Source organism: Gossypium arboreum, chromosome 7 (genome assembly GCF_025698485.1).
Source record: "Gossypium arboreum isolate Shixiya-1 chromosome 7, ASM2569848v2, whole genome shotgun sequence".
NCBI classification, from domain to species: Eukaryota; Viridiplantae; Streptophyta; class Magnoliopsida; order Malvales; family Malvaceae; genus Gossypium; species Gossypium arboreum.
This window is the reverse complement of record NC_069076.1, coordinates 51,978,031-52,003,982: the sequence shown is the minus strand read 5'-3', so window position 1 is coordinate 52,003,982 and position 25,952 is coordinate 51,978,031. Positions and strand designations below refer to the sequence as shown.

The following is a 25,952-nucleotide window of genomic DNA, read 5'->3' as shown; positions in this document are numbered from 1 at the left end:
AAAAATGCTGTTTTATTCACCCTTTTTGGTTGATGATGATGAATGGAGAAAGAATTTTGTTTTGTTTTATTATAAATAACCTTAATTACCAATTTACCTTAATAACCTTTAAAAATATTATAAATTACACCATTTTTCATGCTATCATCATCCACTAACCTATAAATGACATATTTACCACTTAGGGTCCTTTACTTTAAGGTTCTATAGCTATTAGACACTTTTACCTAATAGAAAACAAGTTTTACGCTTTACGCGATTTAGTCCTTTTTACAGAATTAAGCAGTCAAACAATAAAATTTCTTTACGAAACTTTCACACAATAATTCTATCATGCTGTAAACTTTAATAAAATAATAAAATATTAACCTCAAAATTGTGGTCCCGAAACCACTATTTTGATTTGACTCAAAAACAGGCTGTTACAACTCTCCCCTTAAGGATTTTTGTCCCCGAAAATCTTACTAGTGAATAAGTTAGAGTACTATGTTTACATAGCTTCCTCGGGTTCCCACATAACTTCCTCGATTCTGTGCTTATGCTAAAGAACCTTTACCAGGGCTATGCGATTATTTCTCAGTTCTTTGATTTCACGAGCTAAAATTCTGATCGGTTCTTCACTATACGTCAAATCAGCTTGAATCTCAACATCTACCAGAGAAATCACATGTGACGGATCGAATCTGTATCAACGTAGCATAGAAACGTGAAAGACATTATAAATCTTTTCAAGTTCTAACGGTAAAGCTAGTCGATACGCTACAGACCCTATTCTCTCAATAATCTCATACGGACCAATGAAACGCTACAGCATCTTTCTTTTTCGGTGTTAGGGGCAATCCCAACACAAAATCCATTGTAATTCTATCCCATTTTCACTCAGGAATCATCACATGCTGTAGTAAACCCGGTGGTACTTGATTTTCAGCTTTGACTTGCTGACAAATTAAACATTTAGAAACAAACTCTGATATATCTCTTTTTATACCTTGCCACTAATAAAACTGTTTCAAATCGTTGTACATTTTGGAATTTCCCGGATAAACAGATAAGTAGTTATGGTATGCTTTGTGCAAAATCTTCTGAATGAGTTCTAAATTTCTCAGTATGCAAATTCTATTCCGGAACCTTAAACAATCATCAACTCTAATTTTAAACTCTGAATCAGGGATATTCTCACATTGAGTTCGTTTAGCTTGCAATTCATGATCATTTTTCTGAGATTCACAGATTTGTTGAAGAAATACTGGTTTAGCTTTTAATTTATCTAATATAGACCCATCATAACAAATCATCAACTAGGTGTTCATTGCTCGTAATGCAACCAAAGATTTAGGGCATCAGCAACAACATTAGCTTTTCCCGAGTAATAATCAATCACAAAGTCATAGTCTTTCAATAACTCAAGCCATTTTCGTTGCTGCAGATTCAAATCATTCTGTGACATTAGACATTTTAAGCTTTTTTGATCCATATAAATGTGACATTTTTCACCGTATAAGTAATATCGTTAAAATTTCAATGCAAACACAATTACAGCCAACTCTAAGTCATGTGTCGGATAATTCTTTTCATGAGGTTTCAATTGTCAAGAAGCATAAGCTATAACTTTTCCTTCTTGCATCAGGACACATTCCAGACCTTTTAATGGCGAGTCAGTATAAATCACAAATTCTTTCCCCGATTCCGGTTGAACCAAAACTTGTGCTTCAGTCAACAATACTTTCAACTGCTCAAAACTCTGCTGACATTTTTTATTCAAATTTCATATCTTTTTGAAGTAGTCGTGTCATCGATGCCGTAATTATCAAGAATCCTTTCAAAAATCTTCAGTAATAGCCCGCTAAACCCAGAAAATGACGGACTTCAAACACATTTCTCGGAGGTTTCCAATCAAAAATAGCAGAAATCTTACTTGGGTCAACTCTAATACCATCAGCTGAAACAATATGTCCCAGAAATCCAACCTCATGGAGCCAAAACTCACATTTGCTGAACTTTGCAAATAGTTGTTTATCACGTAGAGTTTGTAACACAACTCTCAAGTGTTCGGTATGTTCAGATTCATCTCATGAATAGATCAGAATGTTATCAATGAATACAACAAAAAATCTGTCTAAATATTATCTGAATATCCAGTTCATCAAGTCCACAATAAATGCAGGAGCATTAGTTAATCTAAAAGGCATAACCAGGAATTTATAATGTCCGTACCTTGCTCTGAACGTGGTTTTCTACACATCCAAATCTTTAGCTCACAACTGATAATAACCCGATTTCAAATCAATCTTTGAATATACTGTAGCCCCTTTCAACTGATCAAATAAATCATCAATCTGTGGTAGAGGGTATTTGTTCTTTGTAGTTACTTTATTTAGCTGTTTGTAGTCGATACACATTGTAATGGCCTAAATTCAAGGTTATTGGATAGTGGTTTCGTAACCACAAATTTGATTTAGAGAGAAATTTATTTTAATATTTTTTCATGAATATTGATATGATAGGAAAATTTTCTGAAAATATCGATAGCAAAATTTTACCGATTTAGTGGTTAGCTAGAAAAAAAAGAAATTATTGAAGAAATTGGGTAAAAACAAGGTATCGAGACCTTGATCTTGTGAAACCAAGTCGAAAATATTTTTATAAATATTTATGAAATGCTAGTAATTTGGTATTAAAATTTCGTTAGGAAATTTTAATGTTTGGGTAGTCAATTAAATGAAAAGGACTAAATTGGAAAAGGTGTAAAAGTGGCGCGATGATTAAATAGCTTAAGTGTTTAATGAGAAAGGATTTAAAAGGAAATTAGACCCAAAATTTATTTGGGCTGGACAGCAAGTGCATGAAATCAGCAAGAAAATGGATGATTTAAGGGCAAAATTGGAATATTACATAATTAACTAAATAAAATTAGGACTAATATGGAAATATGTAGATTTCTTGTGATTTCTCTTCATTCTCGTCAGCCAAAACCCCATAGGAGGGGTTCTTTAAGCTGGTATTTCATAATTTTTGCACCAAGTTAGTTAATCCTTGCCTTTTTCTTGTAATTTTTGTGTTTTTAAGACTTTTACAACTAGGTCCTACTATTAAATTCATTAGTTTTTAATTTCATGGATGAAGTTGAAAGTCACCATGGTTGAGTGCTGTAAGTTTATGATGAAATAGCATGAAATTGAAGCTTTAATTTGTTTATGAGATGATTTTATTAAGTAATTTCAATAGAAATTGATTTTTAGGACCTAACTATGAAAAAGTTTAGAATTAAAGTCTAGTGCTGAAATTTTGATTCCCAAAGGTTATAAAGTAGTTTAAAGTGATAGAATAAAGTGTTAATTGAGAAAAATCAGCTCAATTGAGAGGTTAATTGAGCAGGGACGAAATTATCATCTATTAAAAGCTTAGGGAAAAAATGGTAATAAACATCTTGCACTAAAACAGTTTTGGACAGCAGCAGTAGGCTAATTTTAAAAAATCACCATAAATTGTGTAAATCAAATTAGAGGATGAACAAAATATGGAATTAAAGCTTATTGAGTCTAGTTTTTCATAAAAGAAATAGTGTAAGAAATGGAGTTATAAATCATGAGATATAATAAATTTTGTGAGATAATGTCAGAGTGAATTTGGGTTCCCCTGCTCTGACTTTGAAAAACCATCAAAAATTGGAGAAAAATAATTAGGGGTTAAAGTTTACATGTTTAAATTATTAATGAGTCTATTTTCAATAGAAACAAATTGAAACATCATTCATGTAACAGCCCTTGCCCGTATCCAACGCCAGGACAAGGTTCGAGGTGTTACTAAACTAATACATAAACATTCACATGAAACCGGGCCATAAAATTTCATCCAGTTCTGAAACCTTCAATCACATACAATTTGTCCCTTTAAAAGGGCCTACGAGGCCCCAAATATACACCGAAAACTGTTTGGGACTAAATCGAGAATTTGCAGAACCTTTTTGACACTTAGAAAATTTTCTTGTTTTGGAGAGTCACACGCCCGTATAGGTAGGCCTCATGGCCACACACGCCTGTGTGGCTTAGGACACGCTCGTGTCCTCAGCCTGTGTAACTCTTTGACTATGACGACATCAACTAAAATAAGGTTACACACGCCAAGTCACAATCCTATGTGCTTAGGTCGTATGGCGAATTAAATTTTAAAATCAAGTGTAGACTTCACACGGCCTGGGTACACGCCCATGTCTTAAGGTCGTGCCCTTCACACGACTGAGACACATGGCCATGTCTCTGCCCATGTGTTTACTACTGAGCATTCTGTTTGCATTAATTAGGGTGCAGGGGACACACGGTCCAACCACACGCCTATGGGGCAGACTGTGTGTCACACACAGCCTAGATACATGCCCTTGTGTCTACCCGTGTGGACAAATTTGAGGCCATTTTCCAAGCCATTTGTCACCCTTAATTGCTCATTTACTCATTCATCTAAGATGGCATGCAACATGGAAATAAATAGCAACATAATCATATGGATAAATACCATTGACATAACATAATTTACTTATGTGATATCATAAATTCATAGGCATAGCTTAATTTGTAGGCATAACTTACTCAATTTCGATCTTACCATAAGTTCATCACATATTGAGCTCATTCATATGAGTTTATCGTACATACCTATCCTAACTCATAACACATTGTCATACTTCCACATCATCGACTTACTTGTCGAATAGCTTACAGGTTTACACGTTGAACACTCGGAATACTATCGGATACACGGAAGAGTTGCACATAGTGCTTCAAACGTAGCCACATGCTACCTCAAATCACAATCACATATTGCTCGCTTTCGAGCTAATCACAGATCTGCTCACACAAGTTAACAGTTAGGACGTAACTACTCGGGCTGCTCACACAAGTTGATAGGTACCCGCAACACATGCCGGGCTACCCAGCCACTAGTAAAACGTACAAGACTAGCACCCGAATTCACATAGTCACATTTACACATATATTCATGAACTCATATTCACATAGTTCCTAGTGACATGTCACATTGTATCCTAAATTATTCCTAAGGTTCAAACAGGATTTTCTCGATGTCACATCTTTATCGAACCCGTTCATAATGCCATTCTCATAAACCATAACACTGTTCATACACTCGTCATAACAATTAAACATAGAAACTCATACATTAATAAAATATTAAAACATGATATATCATTGCATTATTTACACAAGAACTTACCTCGGAACAAAATATGGATAATTTATTCGATTTAGTCCAAAATATTGTTCTTTCCCCGATCTAGGTCCGAACTCCATTTTTCTTGATCTATAATAGCAATTCAGCTTATTTAATCATCACATTGTTCAAAATAGTCCATAAATCACACTTTGGAAAAATTAAAATTTTACCCCTAAACTTTCACATAATTACAACTTAGTCCTTAAGCTCGTAAAATGAAATGTGTTCATTTTCTTTGATACCCAAGTCTAGTCGAACTTATAACATACCCATATCAGCCCATATTTTCTTTCAAATCATATTTTTAACCACTTATTTTACAACTTTTACAAAAAGGTCCTTTTTAGGTGTTTTCATGAAAAACCACTTAGTAAAAGATGTTTATCATGCATCAACCTTTCATATTCCTCCATTAAACATCAAAATACAAACATTTCACACATGGATCAAGTTTCATACATGAACCCTAGCTCAAAATATGGCTAAAAATGGATAGATCATGTTTCAAGGACTTAAAAAATTCAAAGAACATAAAAAACGGGGCTAGAATTGACTTACTTTCAAGCTTGAAAAGTTGAAAAACCCTAACTATGGAGAGCTTGAGAATTTCAACTATGGCATGGAGAAGATGAACACAATTTTGACTTATTTTTCCCTTTTTATTCCTTTATTAACCAAATGACAAAAATGCCCTTAAAGCATTTCTTTCAAAATTTTCCTATTCATGCCCATTTTTGTCCATAATTATAGAAATTGGGAAAATTGCTATTTAAGGACCTCTAATTAATATCCATGAAAATTTCATGCTTAAATTTTCTAGAACTCACGTTTTGCAACTTTTGCAATTTAGTCCTAAATGACAAATTGGACACTTTATCAATGAAATTTCTTCATGAAATTTTCACACAAGTATGCAATCATATTATAGACCTCATGAGAATCATAAAATAATTATTTCTATTTCAAATTTGTGGTCTCAAAACCAATATTCCGACTAGGCCCTAATTCTGGATGTTACAATCCAAAATTTTTACTAAGAGATAATTAATTTTTAGCAAAGAAAGGTCAAGTCGCTCGATGCCAGTAATGCAGGTAAGTCTGAAGATTTTACTGTACTTATTGGCTTAACCAAAAATTCTAAAAATTCTATGGTAGAGAGGTATTTGAGTCTAGTTTCAGAAACATCAAGTGGTTTTTAATTTGGAATTCTATAGGTTGAGATATAAATAATTTAGTGACTACGACTCAAGTAGATAGTTTTGAATGAACTATAAATAATAGTGGAATTATAGAGAATGTTACATATGAACATGAAATGTATTAAATTCATAATTAAATTTATTTATCTAGATCCAAAAAATTCAAATACGAAGCTAGATCGAGGAAAGGAAAAAGTTTGGGATTAATAGATTTTTTTATACGAACAAGTATCGAGGTAAATTCGTGTAACTCGAATTATTTTCTTAAATGCTTGAAATGTATGTTATTGATGTTAATATGATTTGAATGTTTATTGTATGAAAATTGATGAAATAGTAATATATTTGATAAAAGGGGAAGAAATCCCACTTGAATGGAAGGAAAATTCGATGGATCTCTGAAAAAGAATTGACGGTAAAAAGGATCTATCCCGGATGGGTGATCCTATCGTGATATAGCCCTCCCAAAGAATATGTATAAAATGTATTTAGCCCAGACAGGTAATCCAAATTAGGGTCTGAATTTATCCTGGACTGGTAATTCAGATCCAAGCTCATTAGAGTAATTGTCGTTGCAGGGGATTGAGCCTGGACTGGTAATCCCGACAATACTCTATGAGTTTATATTACAGGGGATTTAGCCTGGACTGGTAATCCCACTGTAAGAATGAGGTTTGCGGGAGTGTGCTCTCTGAAATGGAAATGTGCACACATGAATATGAATTGATGGACTCGAAATTGTACACTAAAAGTGTACCTCTAAAAATCCATCGAAATTTCGAGAAATTAAATGGGATAAATATGGGAAATAATAAGGGTAATAGAAAACATGGAATATATGAGCTCATCAATCATTAATCTTTTTATTGAACTTATATGATGCTATTTGATTAATGTTTTGGTTGAGTTTGTATGTGATAGGTAAATGGTAAATTGAATGGATGTATGAATATTTATTATATTGTATTGAAAATATTAGGTAAGTATAATTCTTGTTACAAGAGCTTACTAAGCACAACGTGCTTACCCTGTTTCCTTTTTCCCTATTTTGTAGTATTAAGAGCTCGGAGGTCAGATTCGGCCGGAGACACATCACACTATCAACCTCACCATTTTGGTATATCAAGAAACTTTATTTTGGAAATCAATGGCATGTATAAGTTAATAAAGTAAATGTTAATGTGAAATGAATGTAAAGTTAGCCATTGGTATGGTTAACAAATCCTAGTTTTAGTATGTGATGAGGTTATCTTATGGATATGCATGAATCTATCTTGAAAATATGTTCAATTAGATTGGTTGATTTGGATTGGTCTAGGTTTAAAATTGCAGGGAAGGTTAGATATCTATAAAAGGGTTATATTGAGTTAATAAAAAAATTGGGGTTTTACGAAAAATTCCCTATGATTTTGATTTAATCTCGGTTTGGTCCCGTTGTATATTTTGGGTTTCAGAGGCCCATCTAAGGGACGTCATAACATGTTTCGGTAAATGAATAATATTTAATTCGTAATAACAGAAAATTTAATTTGGTAAACTCCAGTAATGCCTAGTACCCTATTCCGGCGACAAATACTGGTAGGGGGTGTTACACACATTCTCATCGTGCCATCTTTCTTTTTTACAAACAATATCGGTGCACCCCAGGGAGAATAAATCAATTGTGCAAAACCTCTGCCTGTCAATTCCTGCAACTGAGCTTTCAACTCTTTTAATTCTATTGGAGCCATTCTGTACGTAGCTATCAATATTGGTGTTGTTCCCGGTACTAAGTCAATACCAAATTCAACCTCTCTGATCGGTGGCAAATCTAATAATTCTTTTGGAAATACATCCAAAAACTCACAGACAATAGGTACAGATTCAATCTTTGATTCAGACACCTTTGTATCCAATACATATACAAGATATGCATCATATCCCTTTTTCATATATTTCTGAGCTAACATAGATGATATCATAGTAGGTAATTCAGTCGAATCATCAGACTTAATTTGAAGAATTTCACCGTTTTGACATTTCAATTTGATAGTCTTTCATCTACAATTCACAACTGTATCATGCATAGTCAGCTAGTCCATACCAAGAATCACTCAAACTCATCAAACGGTAAAAACATCAAGTCAACCCGAAAACAGTAATCTCGAGTCATCAAAGGACAATTCTTACAAATTTTATCAACTAAAATAGAATTGCCTAAGGGATTCAATACTTTAATTACAAACTCTGTAGACTCGACATGTAAGCTCTTTTTAAATACTAAATTCATACAGATATATAAATAGGTTGATCCAGGATCTATCAATGCAACTATATCAGTATCAAAAAGAGAAAAAATATCGGTAATAATGTTTGGCGATGATGCCTCCTCCCGTGCACGGATAGCATAAGCTCTAGTAGGTGCTCGTGCCTAAGATCTCACAGTAGAATCTCTCATAGCACCTCAGTTACCACTCATATTTCCAGTGTTTCGGAGTGGTCTTCCTCTAGTAGCCGTATTGCTTACTTTCGCCGGTTGATCTCTTTCAGCTGTAAACTTTTTTGGACAGTCCCAGAAATAATGATCAAGAGATCCACACTTAAAACAAGCTCTGCTCACTAATCTACATTCACCGTAATGTCGCTTATTGCAGTGCTTACTGTCGAAACCAGTTTTATTTTGAAAAACAGAGGTCGACTTTAAAACGAAAATAGAGTCGCCACCAATCCTTTTTGTTTAGGTGTGATTGGGTCACCTTTTGATCAATCATTTTAATAAAGCATTTTGGTTTATTAAAACAATGTTTTTGGTCTACGAAAAACTAGAAAATGGATTTGGAAGTCGGTTACGCACGAGGAAGGGTTAGCACCCTTGCAACGCCCAAAATTGGTAACGTATTGATCAATTATTGTCCTAATGTCGAAAATTTGAAAATTTTTTTGAAATTCAACTCCCTTAAAACATTTAGACAACTTGAATTGGATGTCAAGATTCTCTCGTTCAGAAGGAATAAAATGTCATGTCCAGCACGATTGGATACAATATTTCAAACCCTCAATACAAGATCATTTCGTAATCTCCAAAACTCATGCATTTGAATTTTCAAAAGGATATTGGGTTATTTGGCCAAACGGTAAATCACATCCCAGCACGATTGGGCACGATTTATTGAATTTCCAAATACGAAATATTGCCTCATTCTAATTTAAGAAAACATGGATGAAATGTCAAAAGGATTTCCCATATCTTAGTCGAATGAAAAATCGAAACCCAGCACGATTGGGCACGATCTCTCAAGCTTCCAAACACGAGATATTGCTTCATTTTAGTTTAAGAAAACATGGACGAAATTTCAAAAAAAAAAGATATTCCGTATTTTAGTTGAATGAAAAACTGAAACCCAGCACGATTGGGCACAATCTCTCAAACTTCTAGATACGAAATATTTCCTTATGTTGAGAGGGTTTTCGAAATGCAGGTAGTTATAAAAGCGGTGGAGCACATTTATTCGATTTATTTGAAAATGGAAAAAAATGAAATGAACAATTTGAAACAAACAATAGATATCATAGCTCACCGTTCATCAGCTGTAATACAAAGGTACAAATATAAAAATTAAAATACATAAAAGCAACAATGCACAAAATGCAGAATATATGAATATTAATGCATAAATACAAAATTTATCATATAAATGAATTTCAAAACAAATATTATAAGCTGAAATTTAACATAAATGCTGTACAAAACAATTTACAACTAAAATTAGTAAACATGCGACATGAATTATGTACATAAAAATTGCAACGCTTGCTCAAAGCCAAATTTAAAGCAAATGATATACATACTAGGCAAAGATAAATGAATTATAAATACCATCATATAAAAATATGCTAACGAATATATATGAATTACAATCTATATAATATAAAATCAATAATCATAAAAATGTTTATTAACAACATATAATGCCCATAAAGTAGAAGCTTAATAAGAATAATATATAAAAATAATGAATAATAGTGTTTTTAAAAATAATGAATAATAGTGTTTTTAAAAAATAATAATAAATATATAGTAAAATAGGATTTTAGAGGAAATAAATTATATATAAGAAAATTTAAAATACACAAATTACAAAATAAAATTTTGAAAAAACATACACGTAAAATATTAAAATAGATAAATAAATTAAAAAGAGTGAATGAATTAAAAACTAAAAAGAACTCCATTGAAACAAAAACAAAATCCAGAGGATAGTTTTAAACAAATCAAATTATTAGAACAAAATCAAGGACTTGAACTAGATACACACAAACAAGTAGGGACTAAAAATACAAATTCCCCAAGCCCAAAACGTTGCACCTAGACATGGACTAAACTGGAATGACACGCAACTTCTAGGGATGAATTTAAAGAATCAAAGAAAATATAAGCAAGGCCCAATTGATCACTGGCACGAAGGGGGGACTCAATGTTCAAATCCCCCATTTTGGGTCAAACGTGTGGGCCCAGCACCAAACGGTACTGTTTTAACCATATGTAAAAGCTAAAAAAAAAGAACCCCCCCAAAAACAACAGCCTTGCAGATTATTTTCAAGAAAATTCAAAACCCCCTTGAGACTCACTCTCTGCTAGGGTTTCGTGTCTGCTATGGGAGGCCGCGCACGAGGGTCATCGGCGCTTTTGCGTCTCTATCTTTAACACCGAACCACGGGGTAAGGCTAGGTAAGCTTCTTCTTCCCTAATTTCGATGTAAAAATAATTTGCAAGGAAAAGAAAGCAAGAAAAACCAAAAAAAAGAGGAAAAAAATGCGAAACGGAAAATAATAAAAAACAACCTTCTGGGCCTTCAATCTGATTTTTTATTGATATGAATTGCTCTTGTATGTTCTGCTATTGTGTATGTCCAAAAATCGAAAAAAAAGATATGTTTTACAGTTCATTTGATTTGGCTTTATAGCCGATATTTACAACCTCCTTTGCTCGTTTGTAGGTGTGTGGTGGGTGTAGACTCTGACGTGGAGGTAGAGTGGCGCATGTTACGGAGGTAGTGCAGAGAGACGTGCGCTGTGCGGCACTTAGAGATTACCCTGGCTGCGGTGCTTAGGGTAGCTTAGGGTTTCTGAAACCCTAAAACTTTGGGCTTATCGGGCCCTTGTATTTTGGGTTCGTAAATTAGGGCCCGGGCTATAAATTGGGTCTACAGCTGCCCCTCTTTGCGCGTTGTTGTGTAACGAGAATAGAGCAAAGACTTCAAATAGAGCCAATTTTGCCCAGTCTTGCCAAATCCTCGACTTTTTTGATGCTCATCTTCTTTAAGTAGACCTACTGTATCTTTAAGAAGATAATGTTCGTAACTTCAACTTGCCCCACTGTAACTTCAGGGAGATAAGGTCAATAGCTAGGATCTGTTCCATAGCCGATACATGGAGATAAGATCTGTAAATTTCCAGTCTGCTTTTTGCAATTTCAAGAAGATAAGACTTGTATCTTCAACCTGCTCTCTTGCTTCCTCAGAGAGATAAGGCCGGTGGCTAAAATCTGCTCCATAGTCGATACATGGAGATAAGATCTGTAAATTTTCAGTCTGCTTTCTGCAACTTCAGAAAGATAAGACTTGTATCTTCAACCTGCTCTCCTGCTTCTTCAGAGAGATAAGGCTGGTGGCTAAAATCTGCTCCATAGCCTATACATGGAGATAAGACTCGCCATCTTCGATCTGCTCCATAGCCGATACATGGAGCTAAGATCTGTAAGTCTTCAGTCTGCTTCCTGCAACTTTGTGACATCCCAAAATTGACCCTAGTCGGGATGTGGTTTCGGGACCACAAAACTGAGGCATAAAAATAATTTATAATTTATTTTGATGCCTATAATATGTGTTAATTCATGTGTGACATTTTTGATGTTTCGATTTAGAGTTATAAATGTGAATTTCACTAGAAAGGGCCTAGTAGTAAACATTGAAAGTATGATGGGGAAATGTGGGATGACTAGTTGATAATGCATGCAAAAATAAGGGATTTGCATGTCAAATTTCCCCTTAACATGAAGTGGCCGGCCATGACAAGGAATCATGGGCTAAACATGTCATGAAACATGTTTTGTTGGTGCACTAGGGAGAAACAATAAACAAATGAGTATGGGTAATAAAGAAAGAAAAAAAAAATGTGTGTGTGTGAGTGAAACCCCCCTTGCCGTGCATTGTGGAAGAGAAAAGAAAAATTTTGTTCATCCATTTTCTCTTCTTTGGCCGAAAATACTAAGGAAAAAGGGAGGATTTTTGCTTCATGCTTGGTTTAGAAGAGAACTAGAAGGAGATTTGGCTATACTTGCATCAAGATTAAGGTATGTTTGAGGTTGTGTCATGAGATTCATGCTTGTTTTGGTTGCTAACTTGATGTGCATGTTAGCCATGGTTCAAATCCTTGTTATGCCATGGAAATGGTATTTGGCCAAGGTGGATTTTGTGTTAATGCCATTGCATGTTAAATATGAAGCTTGTTAATGGTGTATGTGATGGGGATTGATGGCTCTTGGACTTTCTTTTTAGTATTTTTGAGTGAGACATTAAGTTCTTTGCTTAATCATGACCAAAATGATGGTGTTGTGATGTATTCGGTCATGGTATATCCATTAAGTATGATTCATGCATGTTGCATGGTAGGTAAGATTTGAGCTTTGAATATGTGTTTGCACATGATGAATTGGTATGACATATATACTATTTCAAGGTATATATTTGCTTGGGATGATGTTTTCGGTTATGTAGTACATGAGAGATGTGTATTGAGCTACAATATGTAATGCGTTAGTTAGTAAAATGCATGCTGTTTTTGTGTGGTATTAAGTGCATAATCGGCCTCAACATGGGCATGCATATTCGCCACATGAGGGAAATTGGTGTGCATGCATTCGGTTAGAGGCAAGCATATTGATGCCTATTCTTGGCTTAGAAAATTCGCTAAGAGGAATACTAACTAAGGTGTTGAGTTCGATTCATGATTTTGTACATATGCGACTTTGATGCCTAATGAGTAGATATTTATATATTGGCTAGGCATCTTGAATTCCTCTTCCGATGCTCAAATGATAAAACCAATTTATTTGTTAAATTTAGCTCAAGAAGCTAGAGGTGGAGAATCAAGCAAAGGCAAAGGAAAGATAATCGAGTAGTCGATTGGAAATCGTTTCATCCAATATAAGGTAAGTCATAAAGCATATATTTGGCATTGATTTAAATGATCATAATATATATATGCAATTGTGTTTAATGAATTGATGTGTAAGTGGAAATGTGTGTGTATGGAATGATGCCATTGTTGAATGTATAAAGGTAGTAAAATGCATAACGTATTGGTCTTGGCACTAAGTGTGCGGGTATAAATGGACACGGTGACAAGATTGGCACTAAGTGTCGGATTTAAAATTTGTACAGCACTAAGTGTGCGAATTTGATTATATAGCACTATGTGTGCGAGCTGATTATATAGCACTAAGTGTGCGGACTTATTATATGCTTTTGCATCACTATTGGCACTGAGTGTGCGATATTATCGAGTTGATCACGGACAGCGGATCGGGTAAGTACCTCGAGCTCATGATGAATAGAAAATACGTCCATGCTTGGGGTTGAATTGGTAAGCCTTAAATCTATGTGATGATTGAAATTGTATGGTTGTGCTGGAAAATGAGTTAATGTGTAAAAATGCTTGATTATCTTGTTGTGTAGAATATGAAATGTGGATGTATGAATTGGTACGAGATTGGACCGAAAGGTTCGAGGTATTATGGTATGGATTCGATATGGACGAGTACCTAGTTTCATTTGTTGTACATGTAGTAGTAATTTTATCGATGGATTGACGAATGCTTATGACTTCTCGAGTTGTAAACTCACTCGGTGTTTTCTTGTCACCCATTTTAGGTCACCGGGACTCGTCTTCTGTTGTGTGCTCGGAACCGTCGTTGAAGTCATCACACCGCTGAAATCTTGTGGTATTACTTTTTTTTGTTGTTGAAGAACATTTGGCATGTATAGGCTATTATATTTTGTCGATTTGTGGGATTGTAAACTTTAAGCCATGTGAAAATGGCCTATGTGGTCGTCGAGTGGGATGCTAGAACCTATAGCCACGAGTCTTAGAAACTCAAATTTTGTTAAGGTGGCCATAATTTGTGTCATGTATGATGGATGATTAAGGCCAAGGAAAAATTCATGAAATTGGCATAGTCTACTGCAGTAACTGTTGCGGACAGCAGCAGTGAGATGAGATTGAAAAATCACTAAAAATAGTATAAGTAGAATTAAATAGTGAGTAAATTATGGAACTGATCCTTGATGAATCTATTTTTATATGGACGAAACGAAACGACCATATGAGCAGTATACTGGGAGATATTAAAGTTCTCGTGAGACAGGGCCAGAACGATTTCTGGGTCCCCTGTCGTGACTTTGAAAATTTACCATAAATTATCCAGAAAGAATTAGGAGTCATGCCTTATATGTACAGATTCCATTTTGAGTCTAGTTTCATTAGAAACAAACGGCACCAGTATTAAAGCCCTGTACAGAAAGATATTCAAGTTGTAACGCGCGGAGGTCAGAGCAGTCGATCCCTGTAACATGGGTGACTTTAACTAATAAACTGTACCAATTGGCCCAACCAAAAATTCTAAAAATAAATCCATGGATGGATATATGAGTCTAAATTCAGGGAAAATTTACGAAACCAGTTTCCGAGTTTTGGAACTCGAGATATGATTTTAAGGCGACGGTGACGCAGTTTTCCAGCCTGTCCAGAAATGCCAAATTGGTCGGTACTTTAAGAGGATTTGTCTCGTTAACCCTCGTGTCCGACACCGCGCCGGTCACGAGTTAGGGTGTTACAATTTTATTGGTATCAGAGCTATGGTTTAGTCGGTTCTAGGACTACCATAGCGCGTGTGAGTCTAGCTATACATGCCAAATTGATAGTGCTTAATAATGTGATGACTTCGACGGTTGAAATTTTTGTTTTAATTAGCGATGGAACCCGGGTAGAGAGACCCTTGGCGGATGACGTTGAAAGTGTAGCGGCTGCTCTGCGCAAGGGACACCGCTGTTGAGCCTCGGTCATCCGCGAATAATCAAAATGAAGGGCGAAACAAGCCTTCTTCACTATGATGAATGAGTGGGTCGCGCAATATGCCCGAACCAACCCTACTGTCCAACCATTCCCAATTTAAACACTCCACCCCAAGAGCCCGCAATGCCTCCGATTCATCGATCCTGTGAGGTCGAGTAAACCACCGTGGACTTGATTAGGAAGCGTGGGGAGGAGTTCAAGGCCATAGTTATTGATGATGCTTAAAAGGCCGAAGTTCGCTCGATAACACCATTAGAGTGTTAGATGAACTGTCATGCACCCCGACGAATGTCTTAAGTGTGCTATATCCTTGTTAAGAGACTCACTTACTATTGGTGGAGGACTTTAATTTCCATAGTCCCAAATGAACGAGTTACTTGGGATTTCTTCCAATCCAATTTCAAAGAAATACATTAGTCAACGGTTCATCGATCGAAGCGTAAGGAATTCTTGGAACTCAAGCAAGGCCGGATGATCAGATTCAATCTGAACATGAGTTCGTAAGACTTAGTCGGTATGCTCGGGAGTGTGTGGCTGATGAGGTTGCGATGTGCAAAAGATTTGAAGAAGGATTGAATGAAGAGTTAAAGTTACTAGTGGGAATTTTGGAGATAAAGGAGTTCGTGACACTAGTCGAACGAGCTCGCAAGGCGGAAGAACTTGGGAAGGAGAAGAAGAAGGCTGAATTTGAAGCAAGAGATTACCGTAAAAGATCGACGAGTAAAGCTCCGTTCTCGGCTACAAAGAGGTTCGTGGAGGACACCAAGAAGTCGAGAACGATCATGGAATTTCCATTAGAACCCGACCATCGACGGACTCCGAGCTACTTCAAGAGCTAGTGTGGGCAATAATCGTCAAGAGAGACCTGAATGCCCCAATGTGGAAGACGACACCTAGGTGAATGTTGGGGTAAGTCTCATTAATAGGGCTGTTATGGATGCGGTTCAAGGACCACTTCATTAGGGATTGCACGAGCTAGATGAGAAGAATAAGATGCAAGGTCACGAGATCTAGTGGGGCGACACTAGAGGTAGACCCCGAGGGTTTCAGGAGGTAGGGCGGTAATCGAGGGGAGCCACCGACACGGCTGTTCGATCCGAGACCCGAGCTCCTGCTAGAGCATATGCCATCCGCAAGACGAGAGGAGGCATCCTCCCCGACGTTATCACCGGTACTTTTACTCTCTTTGATACTAGTGTGATTGCATTGATTGACCCGGCTCTACTCATTCATATGTATGTGAAACTTTAGCATCCAAGAAGACTCTACCGTTGAGTCTATCGAGTTCGTAATTCGAGTGTCAAACCCTTTGGGTCAATACGTACTCGTTGATAAAGTGTGCAAGAGATGCCCCTAATAATTCGAGAATCTGTTTTCCTACCGATCGATGCTTTTACCATTTAATGAATTCGATGTTATTCTTGGTATGGATTGGTCGATCGTACATGATGCAAAGGTGGATCGCAAAGGAAAACCATTGATTTGAGGAGTACAAATAATGAGGTAGTCCGAGTCGAGTCTCATCGATTTAAAAGGAGCGCCAATGATGATATCTTCTATGACCGCCGAGGTACGTGAAAAGGGTGTGAAACATACCTTGCGTATGTGTTTGGAAGTAAAGAGACGGAAAGGAAACTCGAATCGGTACCAGTGGTTTGTGAGTATTCGATGTTTTTCCCGAGGAGTTACCGGATTGCCACCGGTTCGAGAAGTGGAATTCGCATCGGTTGTACCGGTACTACGCCGATTTCAATAGCCCCGTATCGTATGGCATTAACTAATTAAAGGAATTGAAGGTTCAATTGCAAGAACCGACGGATAGAGGTTTCGCCGACCGAAGTTTTTCTCCATGGGCGCTTTGTATTGTTTGTGAAGAAGAAGGACGGAACCATGAGGTTGTGCATCGACTATCGTCAACTCAATAAAGTGACGATAAAGAATAAATATCCATTGCCACGAATTGACGATTTGTTTGATCAATTAAAGGGAGCCTCGGTGTTTTCAAAGATAGATTTGAGGTCGGGTACTATCGGTTGAGGGTCCGAGAATCGGACATACCCAAAACCGCTTTTAGAACGAGGTATGGTCACTACGAATTCTTGGTGATGCCGTTTGGGCTCACCAATGCCCTCGGTGTTTATGGATTTAATGAATAGAATTTTCAGGCCATACTTGGATCGGTTCGTAGTTGTATTTATCGATGACATTCGGTCTATTCGAGATGAAACCGAGCATCTTTGAACACCGAGGCTAGTGTTGCAAATCTTACGAGATAAGCAGTTATACGCAAAGTTCAAGAATGTGAATTTTGGTTGAAAGAGGTTAGCTTTTGGGGCACGTGGTGTCCGTGACGGTGTCGTGGTGGACCCGAACAAAATTCGCCATAGTCGATTGGAAACCACCAAGGAATGTTACCGGTTAGGAGCTTTTGGGGCTTGCGGTTATTACCGACGATTTGTAAAAGGTTTCTCGACAATAGCCACGCCAATGACAAAGCTACTCCAAAAGGATGTTAAGTTTGAATGGACGGAGAAATGTCAGAAAAGTTTCGATCAACTGAAAGCTTATTTGACTGAAGCCCCAATTCTAGTGCAACCCGAATCGGGCAAAGAGTTTGTCATTTATAGTGACGCATCCCTACTTGGGTTGGGTTGCGTATTGATGCAAGAAGGGCGAGTTGTGGCCTATGCGTCGAGGCAACTAAAGCCACATGAGAAAAATTATCCGACCCATGATCTCGAATTGGTCGCCATCGATTCGCTTTAAAGATATGGCGACATTACTTATTTGGTGAGAAGTGCCATGTGTATTCGGATCACAAAAGTCTCAAATATTTGATGACCCAAAGAGACTTGAACCTGCGACAAAGGCGATGGCTCGAGTTGTTAAAGGATTATGAGCTCGTCATTGATTATCACCCGGGAAGGGCTAATGTGGTTGCGGATGCCTTAAGCCGGAAATCACTATTTGCTTTATGACGATGAATGTACACTTGTCTATTCTACCCGACAATGTGTTAGTAGCCAATTGAAGGCCAAACCATTGTTGGCTCATCAAATTCGGGAAGCTCGAAAAGTTGATGAGGAGTTGCTTGCAAAACGGGCCGAGTGTGTTCGAACAAGGAATCGAGTTTCAAATTGATGATGACGATTGTTTGAGGTTCGAAGTCGTCTGTGTGTTCCAAAGAATTGAACTTATTTCGATAATTCTAAATGAAGCCCATTGTAGTCGAATGTCAATCCACCCGGGTAGTACTAAAATGTACAATGACCAAACGCCAATTTTGGTGGCCCGTATGAAACGAGACATTTCAATTTGTTTCAAGGTGTCCGATATGTCAACAAGTGAAAGCGGAACATCAAGTGCCATCGGATTACTTCACCGATCATGATACCCGAATGGAAATGGGATCGAGTCACAATGGACTTTGTATCCGGACCGCCATTGTCGGTGAGTAAGAAGGATGCGATTTGGGTCGTTGTCGATAGACTAACTAAGTCGGCTCACTTTATCCCCGACGCACGGATTTTTCAATGGACAAATTAGCGGAATTGTACGCTTCTCGATTGTGAGATTACACGGGTGCCTATTTCTATCGTGGTCGGATAGAGACCCAAGATTTACGTCGCGATTTTGGAAGAAATTGCAAGATGCTTTGGGTACCAAGTCGCATTTTAGCACCGCTTTTCATCCCCAAACCGATGGTCAATCCGAACGGATAATTCAAATACTCGAGGATATGTTGAGATGTTGCATCCTTGAGTTTAGTGGTTCATGGGAACGGTATTTACCTTTGATTGAATTCGCCTACAACAATAGCTTTCAATCAAGCATTAAGATGGCGCCTTACGAGGCTTTATACGGTCGTAAATGCCGTACCCCATTATTCGACCGAACTTAGTGAAGGTAAATTCTTCGGGTTGATTTGGTTAAGGATGCCGAGCAAAAGTTCGAGTAATTCGTGAAAGTTTGAAAGTCGCCGGATCGCCAAAAGTCGTATGCGGATTTGAAAAGAAAAGATATTGAATATCGGGTTGGAGACAAGGTCTTTCTCAAAGTTTCACCTTGGAAGAAGGTGCTTAGATTTGGTCGTAAGGGCAAATTGAGTCCGAGGTTTATCGGGCCATATGAAGTATCCGAACGAGTTGGGCGATCGCATATCGATTAATTTTGCCCCCGAGCTCGAAAGGATTCACAACGTTTTCATGTCTCGATGCTTGACGATACAGTCGATCCATCACACGTAATTGCTCCATCCGAGATTGAGATTCACCTAATTTGAGCTATGAAGAGGAACCGGTTCGCATTATGATGCGTGAAGTAAAGGAGTTACGCAATAAGAAAATCCCGTTAGTGAAGGTGTTATGGCATAAACACGGAATTGAAGAAGCCACTTGGGAACTTGAGGACTCTATGAAAGAGCGATACCCGAGCCTATTTACTCAGTAAGATTTTCGGGGACGAAAATTTCTTAAGTGGGGAGAGTTGTGACATCCCAAAATTGACCCTAGTCGGGATGTGGTTTCGGGACCATTAAAACCGAGGCATAAAAATAATTTATAATTTATTTTGATGCCTATAATATGTGTTAATTCATGTGTGACATTTTGATGTTTCGATTTAGAGTTATAAATGTGAATTTCACTAGAAAGGGCCTAGTAGTAAACATTGAAAGTATGATGGGGAAATGTGGGATGACTAGTTGATAATGCATGCAAAAATAAGGATTTGCATGTCAAATTTCCCCTTAACATGAAGTGGCCGCCATGACAAGGAATCATGGGCTAAACATGTCATGAAACATGTTTTGTTGGTGCACTAGGGAGAAACAATAAACAAATGAGTATGGGTAATAAAGAAAGAAAAAAAAAATGTGTGTGTGTGAGTGAAACCCCCCTTGCCGTGCATTGTGGAAGAGAAAAGAAAAATTTTGTTCATCCATTTTCTCTTCTTTGGCCGAAAATACTAAGGAAAAGGGAGGATTTTTGCTTCATGCTTGGTTTAGAAGAGAACTAGAAGGGGATTTGGCTATACTTGCATCAAGATTAAGGTATGTTTGAGGTTGTGTCATGAGATTCATGCTTGTTTTGGTTGCTAACTTGATGTGCATGTTAGCCATGGTTCAAATCCTTGTTATGCCATGGAAATGGTATTTGGCCAAGGTGGATTTTGTGTTAATGCCATTGCATGTTAAATATGAAGCTTGTTAATGGTGTATGTGATGGGGATTGATGGCTCTTGGACTTTCTTTTTAGTATTTTTGAGTGAGACATTAAGTTCTTTGCTTAATCATGACCAAAATGATGGTGTTGTGATGTATTCGGTCATGGTATATCCATTAAGTATGATTCATGCATGTTGCATGGTAGGTAAGATTTGAGCTTTGAATATGTGTTTGCACATGATGAATTGGTATGACATATATACTATTTCAAGGTATATATTTGCTTGGGATGATGTTTTCGGTTATGTAGTACATGAGAGATGTGTATTGAGCTACAATATGTAATGCGTTAGTTAGTAAAATGCATGCTGTTTTGTGTGGTATTAAGTGCATAATCGGCCTCAACATGGGCATGCATATTCGCCACATGAGGGGAAATTGGTGTGCATGCATTCGGTTAGAGGCAAGCATATTGATGCCTATTCTTGGCTTAGAAAATTCGCTAAGAGGAATACTAACTAAGGTGTTGAGTTCGATTCATGATTTTGTACATATCGACTTTGATGCCTAATGAGTAGATATTTATATATTGGCTAGGCATCTTGAATTCCTCTTCCGATGCTCAAATGATAAAACCAATTTATTTGTTAAATTTAGCTCAAGAAGCTAGAGGTGGAGAATCAAGCAAAGGCAAAGGAAAGATAATCGAGTAGTCGATTGGAAATCGTTTCATCCAATATAAGGTAAGTCATAAAGCATATATTTGGCATTGATTTAAATGATCATAATATATATATGCAATTGTGTTTAATGAATTGATGTGTAAGTGGAAATGTGTGTATGGAATGATGCCATTGTTGAATGTATAAAGGTAGTAAAATGCATAACGATTGGTCTTGGCACTAAGTGTGCGGGTATAAATGGACACGGTGACAAGATTGGCACTAAGTGTCGGATTTAAAATTTGTACAGCACTAAGTGTGCGAATTTGATTATATAGCACTATGTGTGCGAGCTGATTATATAGCACTAAGTGTGCGGACTTATTATATGCTTTTGCATCACTATTGGCACTGAGTGTGCGATATTATCGAGTTGATCACGGACAGCGGATCGGGTAAGTACCTCGAGCTCATGATGAATAGAAAATACGTCCATGCTTGGGGTTGAATTGGTAAGCCTTAAATCTATGTGATGATTGAAATTGTATGGTTGTGCTGGAAAATGAGTTAATGTGTAAAAATGCTTCGATTATCTTGTTGTGTAGAATATGAAATGTGGATGTATGAATTGGTACGAGATTGGACCGAAAGGTTCGAGGTATTATGGTATGGATTCGATATGGACGAGTACCTAGTTTCATTTGTTGTACATGTAGTAGTAATTTTATCGATGGATTGACGAATGCTTATGACTTCTGAGTTGTAAACTCACTCAGTGTTTTCTTGTCACCCATTTTAGGTCACTGGGACTCGTCTTGTTGTGTGCTCGAACCGTCGTTGAAGTCATCACACCGCTGAAATCTTGTGGTATTACTTTTTTTTGTTGTTGAAGAACATTTGGCATGTATAGGCTATTATATTTTGTCGATTTGTGGGATTGTAAACTTTAAGCCATGTGAAAATGGCCTATGTGGTCGCCGAGTGGGATGCTAGAACCTATAGCCACGAGTCTTAGAAACTCAAATTTTGTTAAGGTGGCCATAATTTGTGTCATGTATGATGGATGATTAAGGCCAAGGAAAAATTCATGAAATTGGCATAGTCTACTGCAGTAACTGTTGCGGACAGCAGCAGTGAGATGAGATTGAAAATCACTAAAAATAGTATAAGTAGAATTAAATAGTGAGTAAATTATGGAACTGATCCTTGATGAATCTATTTTATATGGACGAAACGAAACGACCATATGAGCAGTATACTGGGAGATATTAAAGTTCTCGTGAGACAGGGCCAGAACGATTTCTGGGTCCCCTGTCGTGACTTTGAAAATTTACCATAAATTATCCAGAAAGAATTAGGAGTCATGCCTTATATGTACAGATTCCATTTTGAGTCTAGTTTCATTAGAAACAAACGGCACCAGTATTAAAGCCCTGTACAGAAAGATATTCAAGTTGTAACGCGCGGAGGTCAGAGCAGTCGATCCCTGTAACATGGGTGACTTTAACTAATAAACTGTACCAATTGGCCCAACCAAAAATTCTAAAAATAAATCCATGGATGGATATATGAGTCTAAATTCAGGGAAAATTTACGAAACCAGTTTCCGAGTTTTGGAACTCGAGATATGATTTTTAAGGCGACGGTGACGCAGTTTTCCAGCCTGTCCAGAAATGCCAAATTGGTCGGTACTTTAAGAGGATTTGTCTCGTTAACCCCTCGTGTCCGACACCGGCGTCGGTCACGAGTTAGGGGTGTTACAAACTTCAGGAAGATAAGATTTGTATCTTTAACCTGCTCTCTTGCTACCTCAGAGAGATAAGGCTGGTGGCTAAAATTTACTCCATGACCTATACATAGAGAGAAGACTCGCCATTTTTTATCTGCTCCATAGCCGATACATGGAGATAAGATCTATAATTTTCAGTCTGCTTCCTGCAACTTCAAGAAGATAAGACTTGTATCTTCAACCTGCTCTCTTGGTACCTCAGAGAGATAAGGCTGGTGGCTAAAATCTGCTTCATAGCCGATAAATAGAGATAAGACTCGGCATTTCTGATCTGCTCCATAGCCGATACATGGAGATAAGATATGTAATTTTCAGTCTGCTTCCTGCAACTTCAGAAAGATAAGACTAGTGACTAGAATCTGCTCCATAGCCGATACATGGAGATAAGACTCGTCATTTCTGATCTGTTCTATAGCCGATACATGGAGATAAGATCTGTAATTTTCAGTCTGCTTCCTGTAACTTCAGGAAGATAAAACTAGTGGCTAAAATCTGCTCCATAGTCGATACATAGAGATAAGACTCTCCATTTTTGATCTGCTCCATAGCTGATACATGGAGATAAGATCTGTAAATTTTCAATCTGCTTCCTTGCTACCTCAAGAAGATAAGACTCGTATCTTCAATGATACACTGCACTGTCCTCTGAGGAACATATTCTGTAAAATTGATTTCATGTATGTATGCTTATGCCGAATAGTTAGGATGCTATGATCGAAATGAATCAAAAGCTCCTAGCTAGATGTGATCCTTATGTCAAACAATTAGGATGCTATGATCAAAATGAACCAAAATGCTCCTAACTAGATGTACCATGAATGACATTGGTATGAATGTAGAATGCCATGAGAAATGTCTCTTTTTTTCTGTTTCAGCTGTTATTGCACGCCGTTTGTTATTGACATATTTCTTCTCGTTTAACTGATATCTTTAACAGACATCTGAAGTAATAGTCCTAACTTAAACCTTTTAACTTCTCAAGTAACTCTAACCCTTAAGCTTGGTGGGTTCTGAATAATTAACCTGTTTCGAGTTCTTGTACTACTTAGAAGCCTCTAGAGTGATATGTAGAACTCCTTTTATGAAAGTATTATTAGTCCATTGATCAATATTTCAATAAGAAATTCTTTGAAAAAGATTATCAAAATGGGGAAAATGAAACTTTATTGAGAACGAAGCTCGAGGTAGAAAATCAATCAAGATAACAAATTTTACTAAGGTACATAAGATGTATAAGATGGAAAATTGGCGCTCCAGATATCGCAGCATGAGCTTCTTTATTCAGACTGCTTGAAAACTCTTGGGAGCCCAATGTGTGTTTAGGAGGTCCGAAGTATTTCATTGATGCCTTCAAGATGTAATATTCCTCTTTCTTATTAATTCTGGTAGAATAAAGGTTGCAACATTTCCCATTCTCGATCACAATTTGAGCTACCCTTTTTTGGGTTTACAACTCAAAGCCCCTTTGGTCTCAAAGCGCCCTTTGCGGGTTTTCGACTTGGCCTCTCCATCTTTTTTTTTCAGGTGAAGTAATTTTTGACCGAGTCTGAATTTACCGGGTTGGGAAGGCTTTTACCATCCATTTATGCTAATATTAGTGCCCCTCTAGAGAAAGCCTTCTTCACTACTAAGGTCCTTCCCAGTTTGGCATCCATTTCCCTCTGGAATCCTTTTGCATAGGGAGAATCCTTTTCAGTACCAAGTCCCCTTCCTGGAATACTCTTAGGCGAACTTTCTTGTTGTAAGCTTGCATCATTCACTTTTGGTACATTTGACCATGACGGATAGCTCTCAACCTCTTTTCTTCAATCAAGTTCAGCTGGTTGTACCGGGATTGGACCCATTCTGCTTTGTCTAATTTCAATTCAGATAAAACCCGGAGAGAAGGAATCTCAACTTCAATAGGCAAAACTGCTTCCATCCCATAAACCAACGAGAAAGGTGTTGCCCCGGTGGAAGTTCTGATCGACGTTCGATAGGCATGGAGAACAAATGGTAACTTTTCATGCCAATCCTTGTAGGTCTCAGCCATTTTCCCCACGATCTTCTTTATATTTTTATTAGCCCTTCAACTGCCCCATTCATCTTCGGGCGATATGGTGATGAGTTGTGGTGCTTAATTTTAAAGTGATTACAGACCTCTGCTATCATGCTATTGTTCAAATTTAACGCGTTGTCAGATATGATCCTCTGGCATGCCGTATATGATTTTCTTTTTCAAGAACTTGCTGACTGTCGACTTCGTAACGTTAGCGTATGAAGCGGCCTCCACCCACTTGGTGAAATAATCGATGACCACAAAGATGAAACGATGACCGTTAGAAGCCTTCGGTGAGATCAGCCCAATGACATCCATGCCCCACATTGAGAAAGGCCATGGGGAAGTCATAACATGAAGAGGTGAATGAGGCACATGGATCTTGTCACCATAAATTTGTCACTTATGGCATTTCTTGGCATAGTTGATGCAATATCCCTCCATTGTAGACCAGTAATACCCGAATCTCATGATTTGTCTGGCCATTGTGAACCCATTGGCGTGCGTCCCACAGATACCTTCATGGACTTCTTCTAAGATTTTCTTTGCTTCAACAGCGTTAACACATTTTAGCAGTATTTGGTCTTTTTTTCTTTTATATAGGATTTCACCGTCTAAGATATAGTCAATGACCAACCTCCTCAATGTTCTTTTATCATTTTCTGTTGCCTGATCAGGATATACACGATTTTTCACATATCGTAAAATATCCTGATACCAAGGATGATCATCCCTTTCTTCCTCTTCGTCAATATTGCAGCAA

General features: G+C 37.3%; 1 protein-coding gene across 1 annotated transcript; it reads right to left on the bottom strand.

Annotated features, from left to right (window-relative positions):
* Window positions 1-541: 541 nt before the first annotated feature.
* LOC108478321 (uncharacterized) lies at window positions 542-25,183 on the bottom strand. Its single transcript, XM_017780774.1, has 2 exons — window positions 24,948-25,183; window positions 542-683 (listed from the first exon to the last, which is right to left on the bottom strand). The coding sequence occupies exons 1-2, from the start codon at window positions 25,181-25,183 to the stop codon at window positions 542-544; spliced, it is 378 nt and encodes a 125-aa protein (XP_017636263.1).
* Between the last annotated feature and the right edge of the window lie 769 nt (window positions 25,184-25,952).

Bases quoted from the DNA above. Each gene is read 5' to 3' on its own strand.
- LOC108478321 (XM_017780774.1), bottom strand. From the start codon at position 25,183: ATGGCTGAGACCTACAAGGATTGGCATGAAAAGTTACCATTTGTTCTC. The intron at 684-24,947 runs GTTGAGAGCTAT...ACGTTGATACAG, and splicing joins AACTTGATTGAAGAAAAGAG to ATTCGATCCGTCACATGTGA.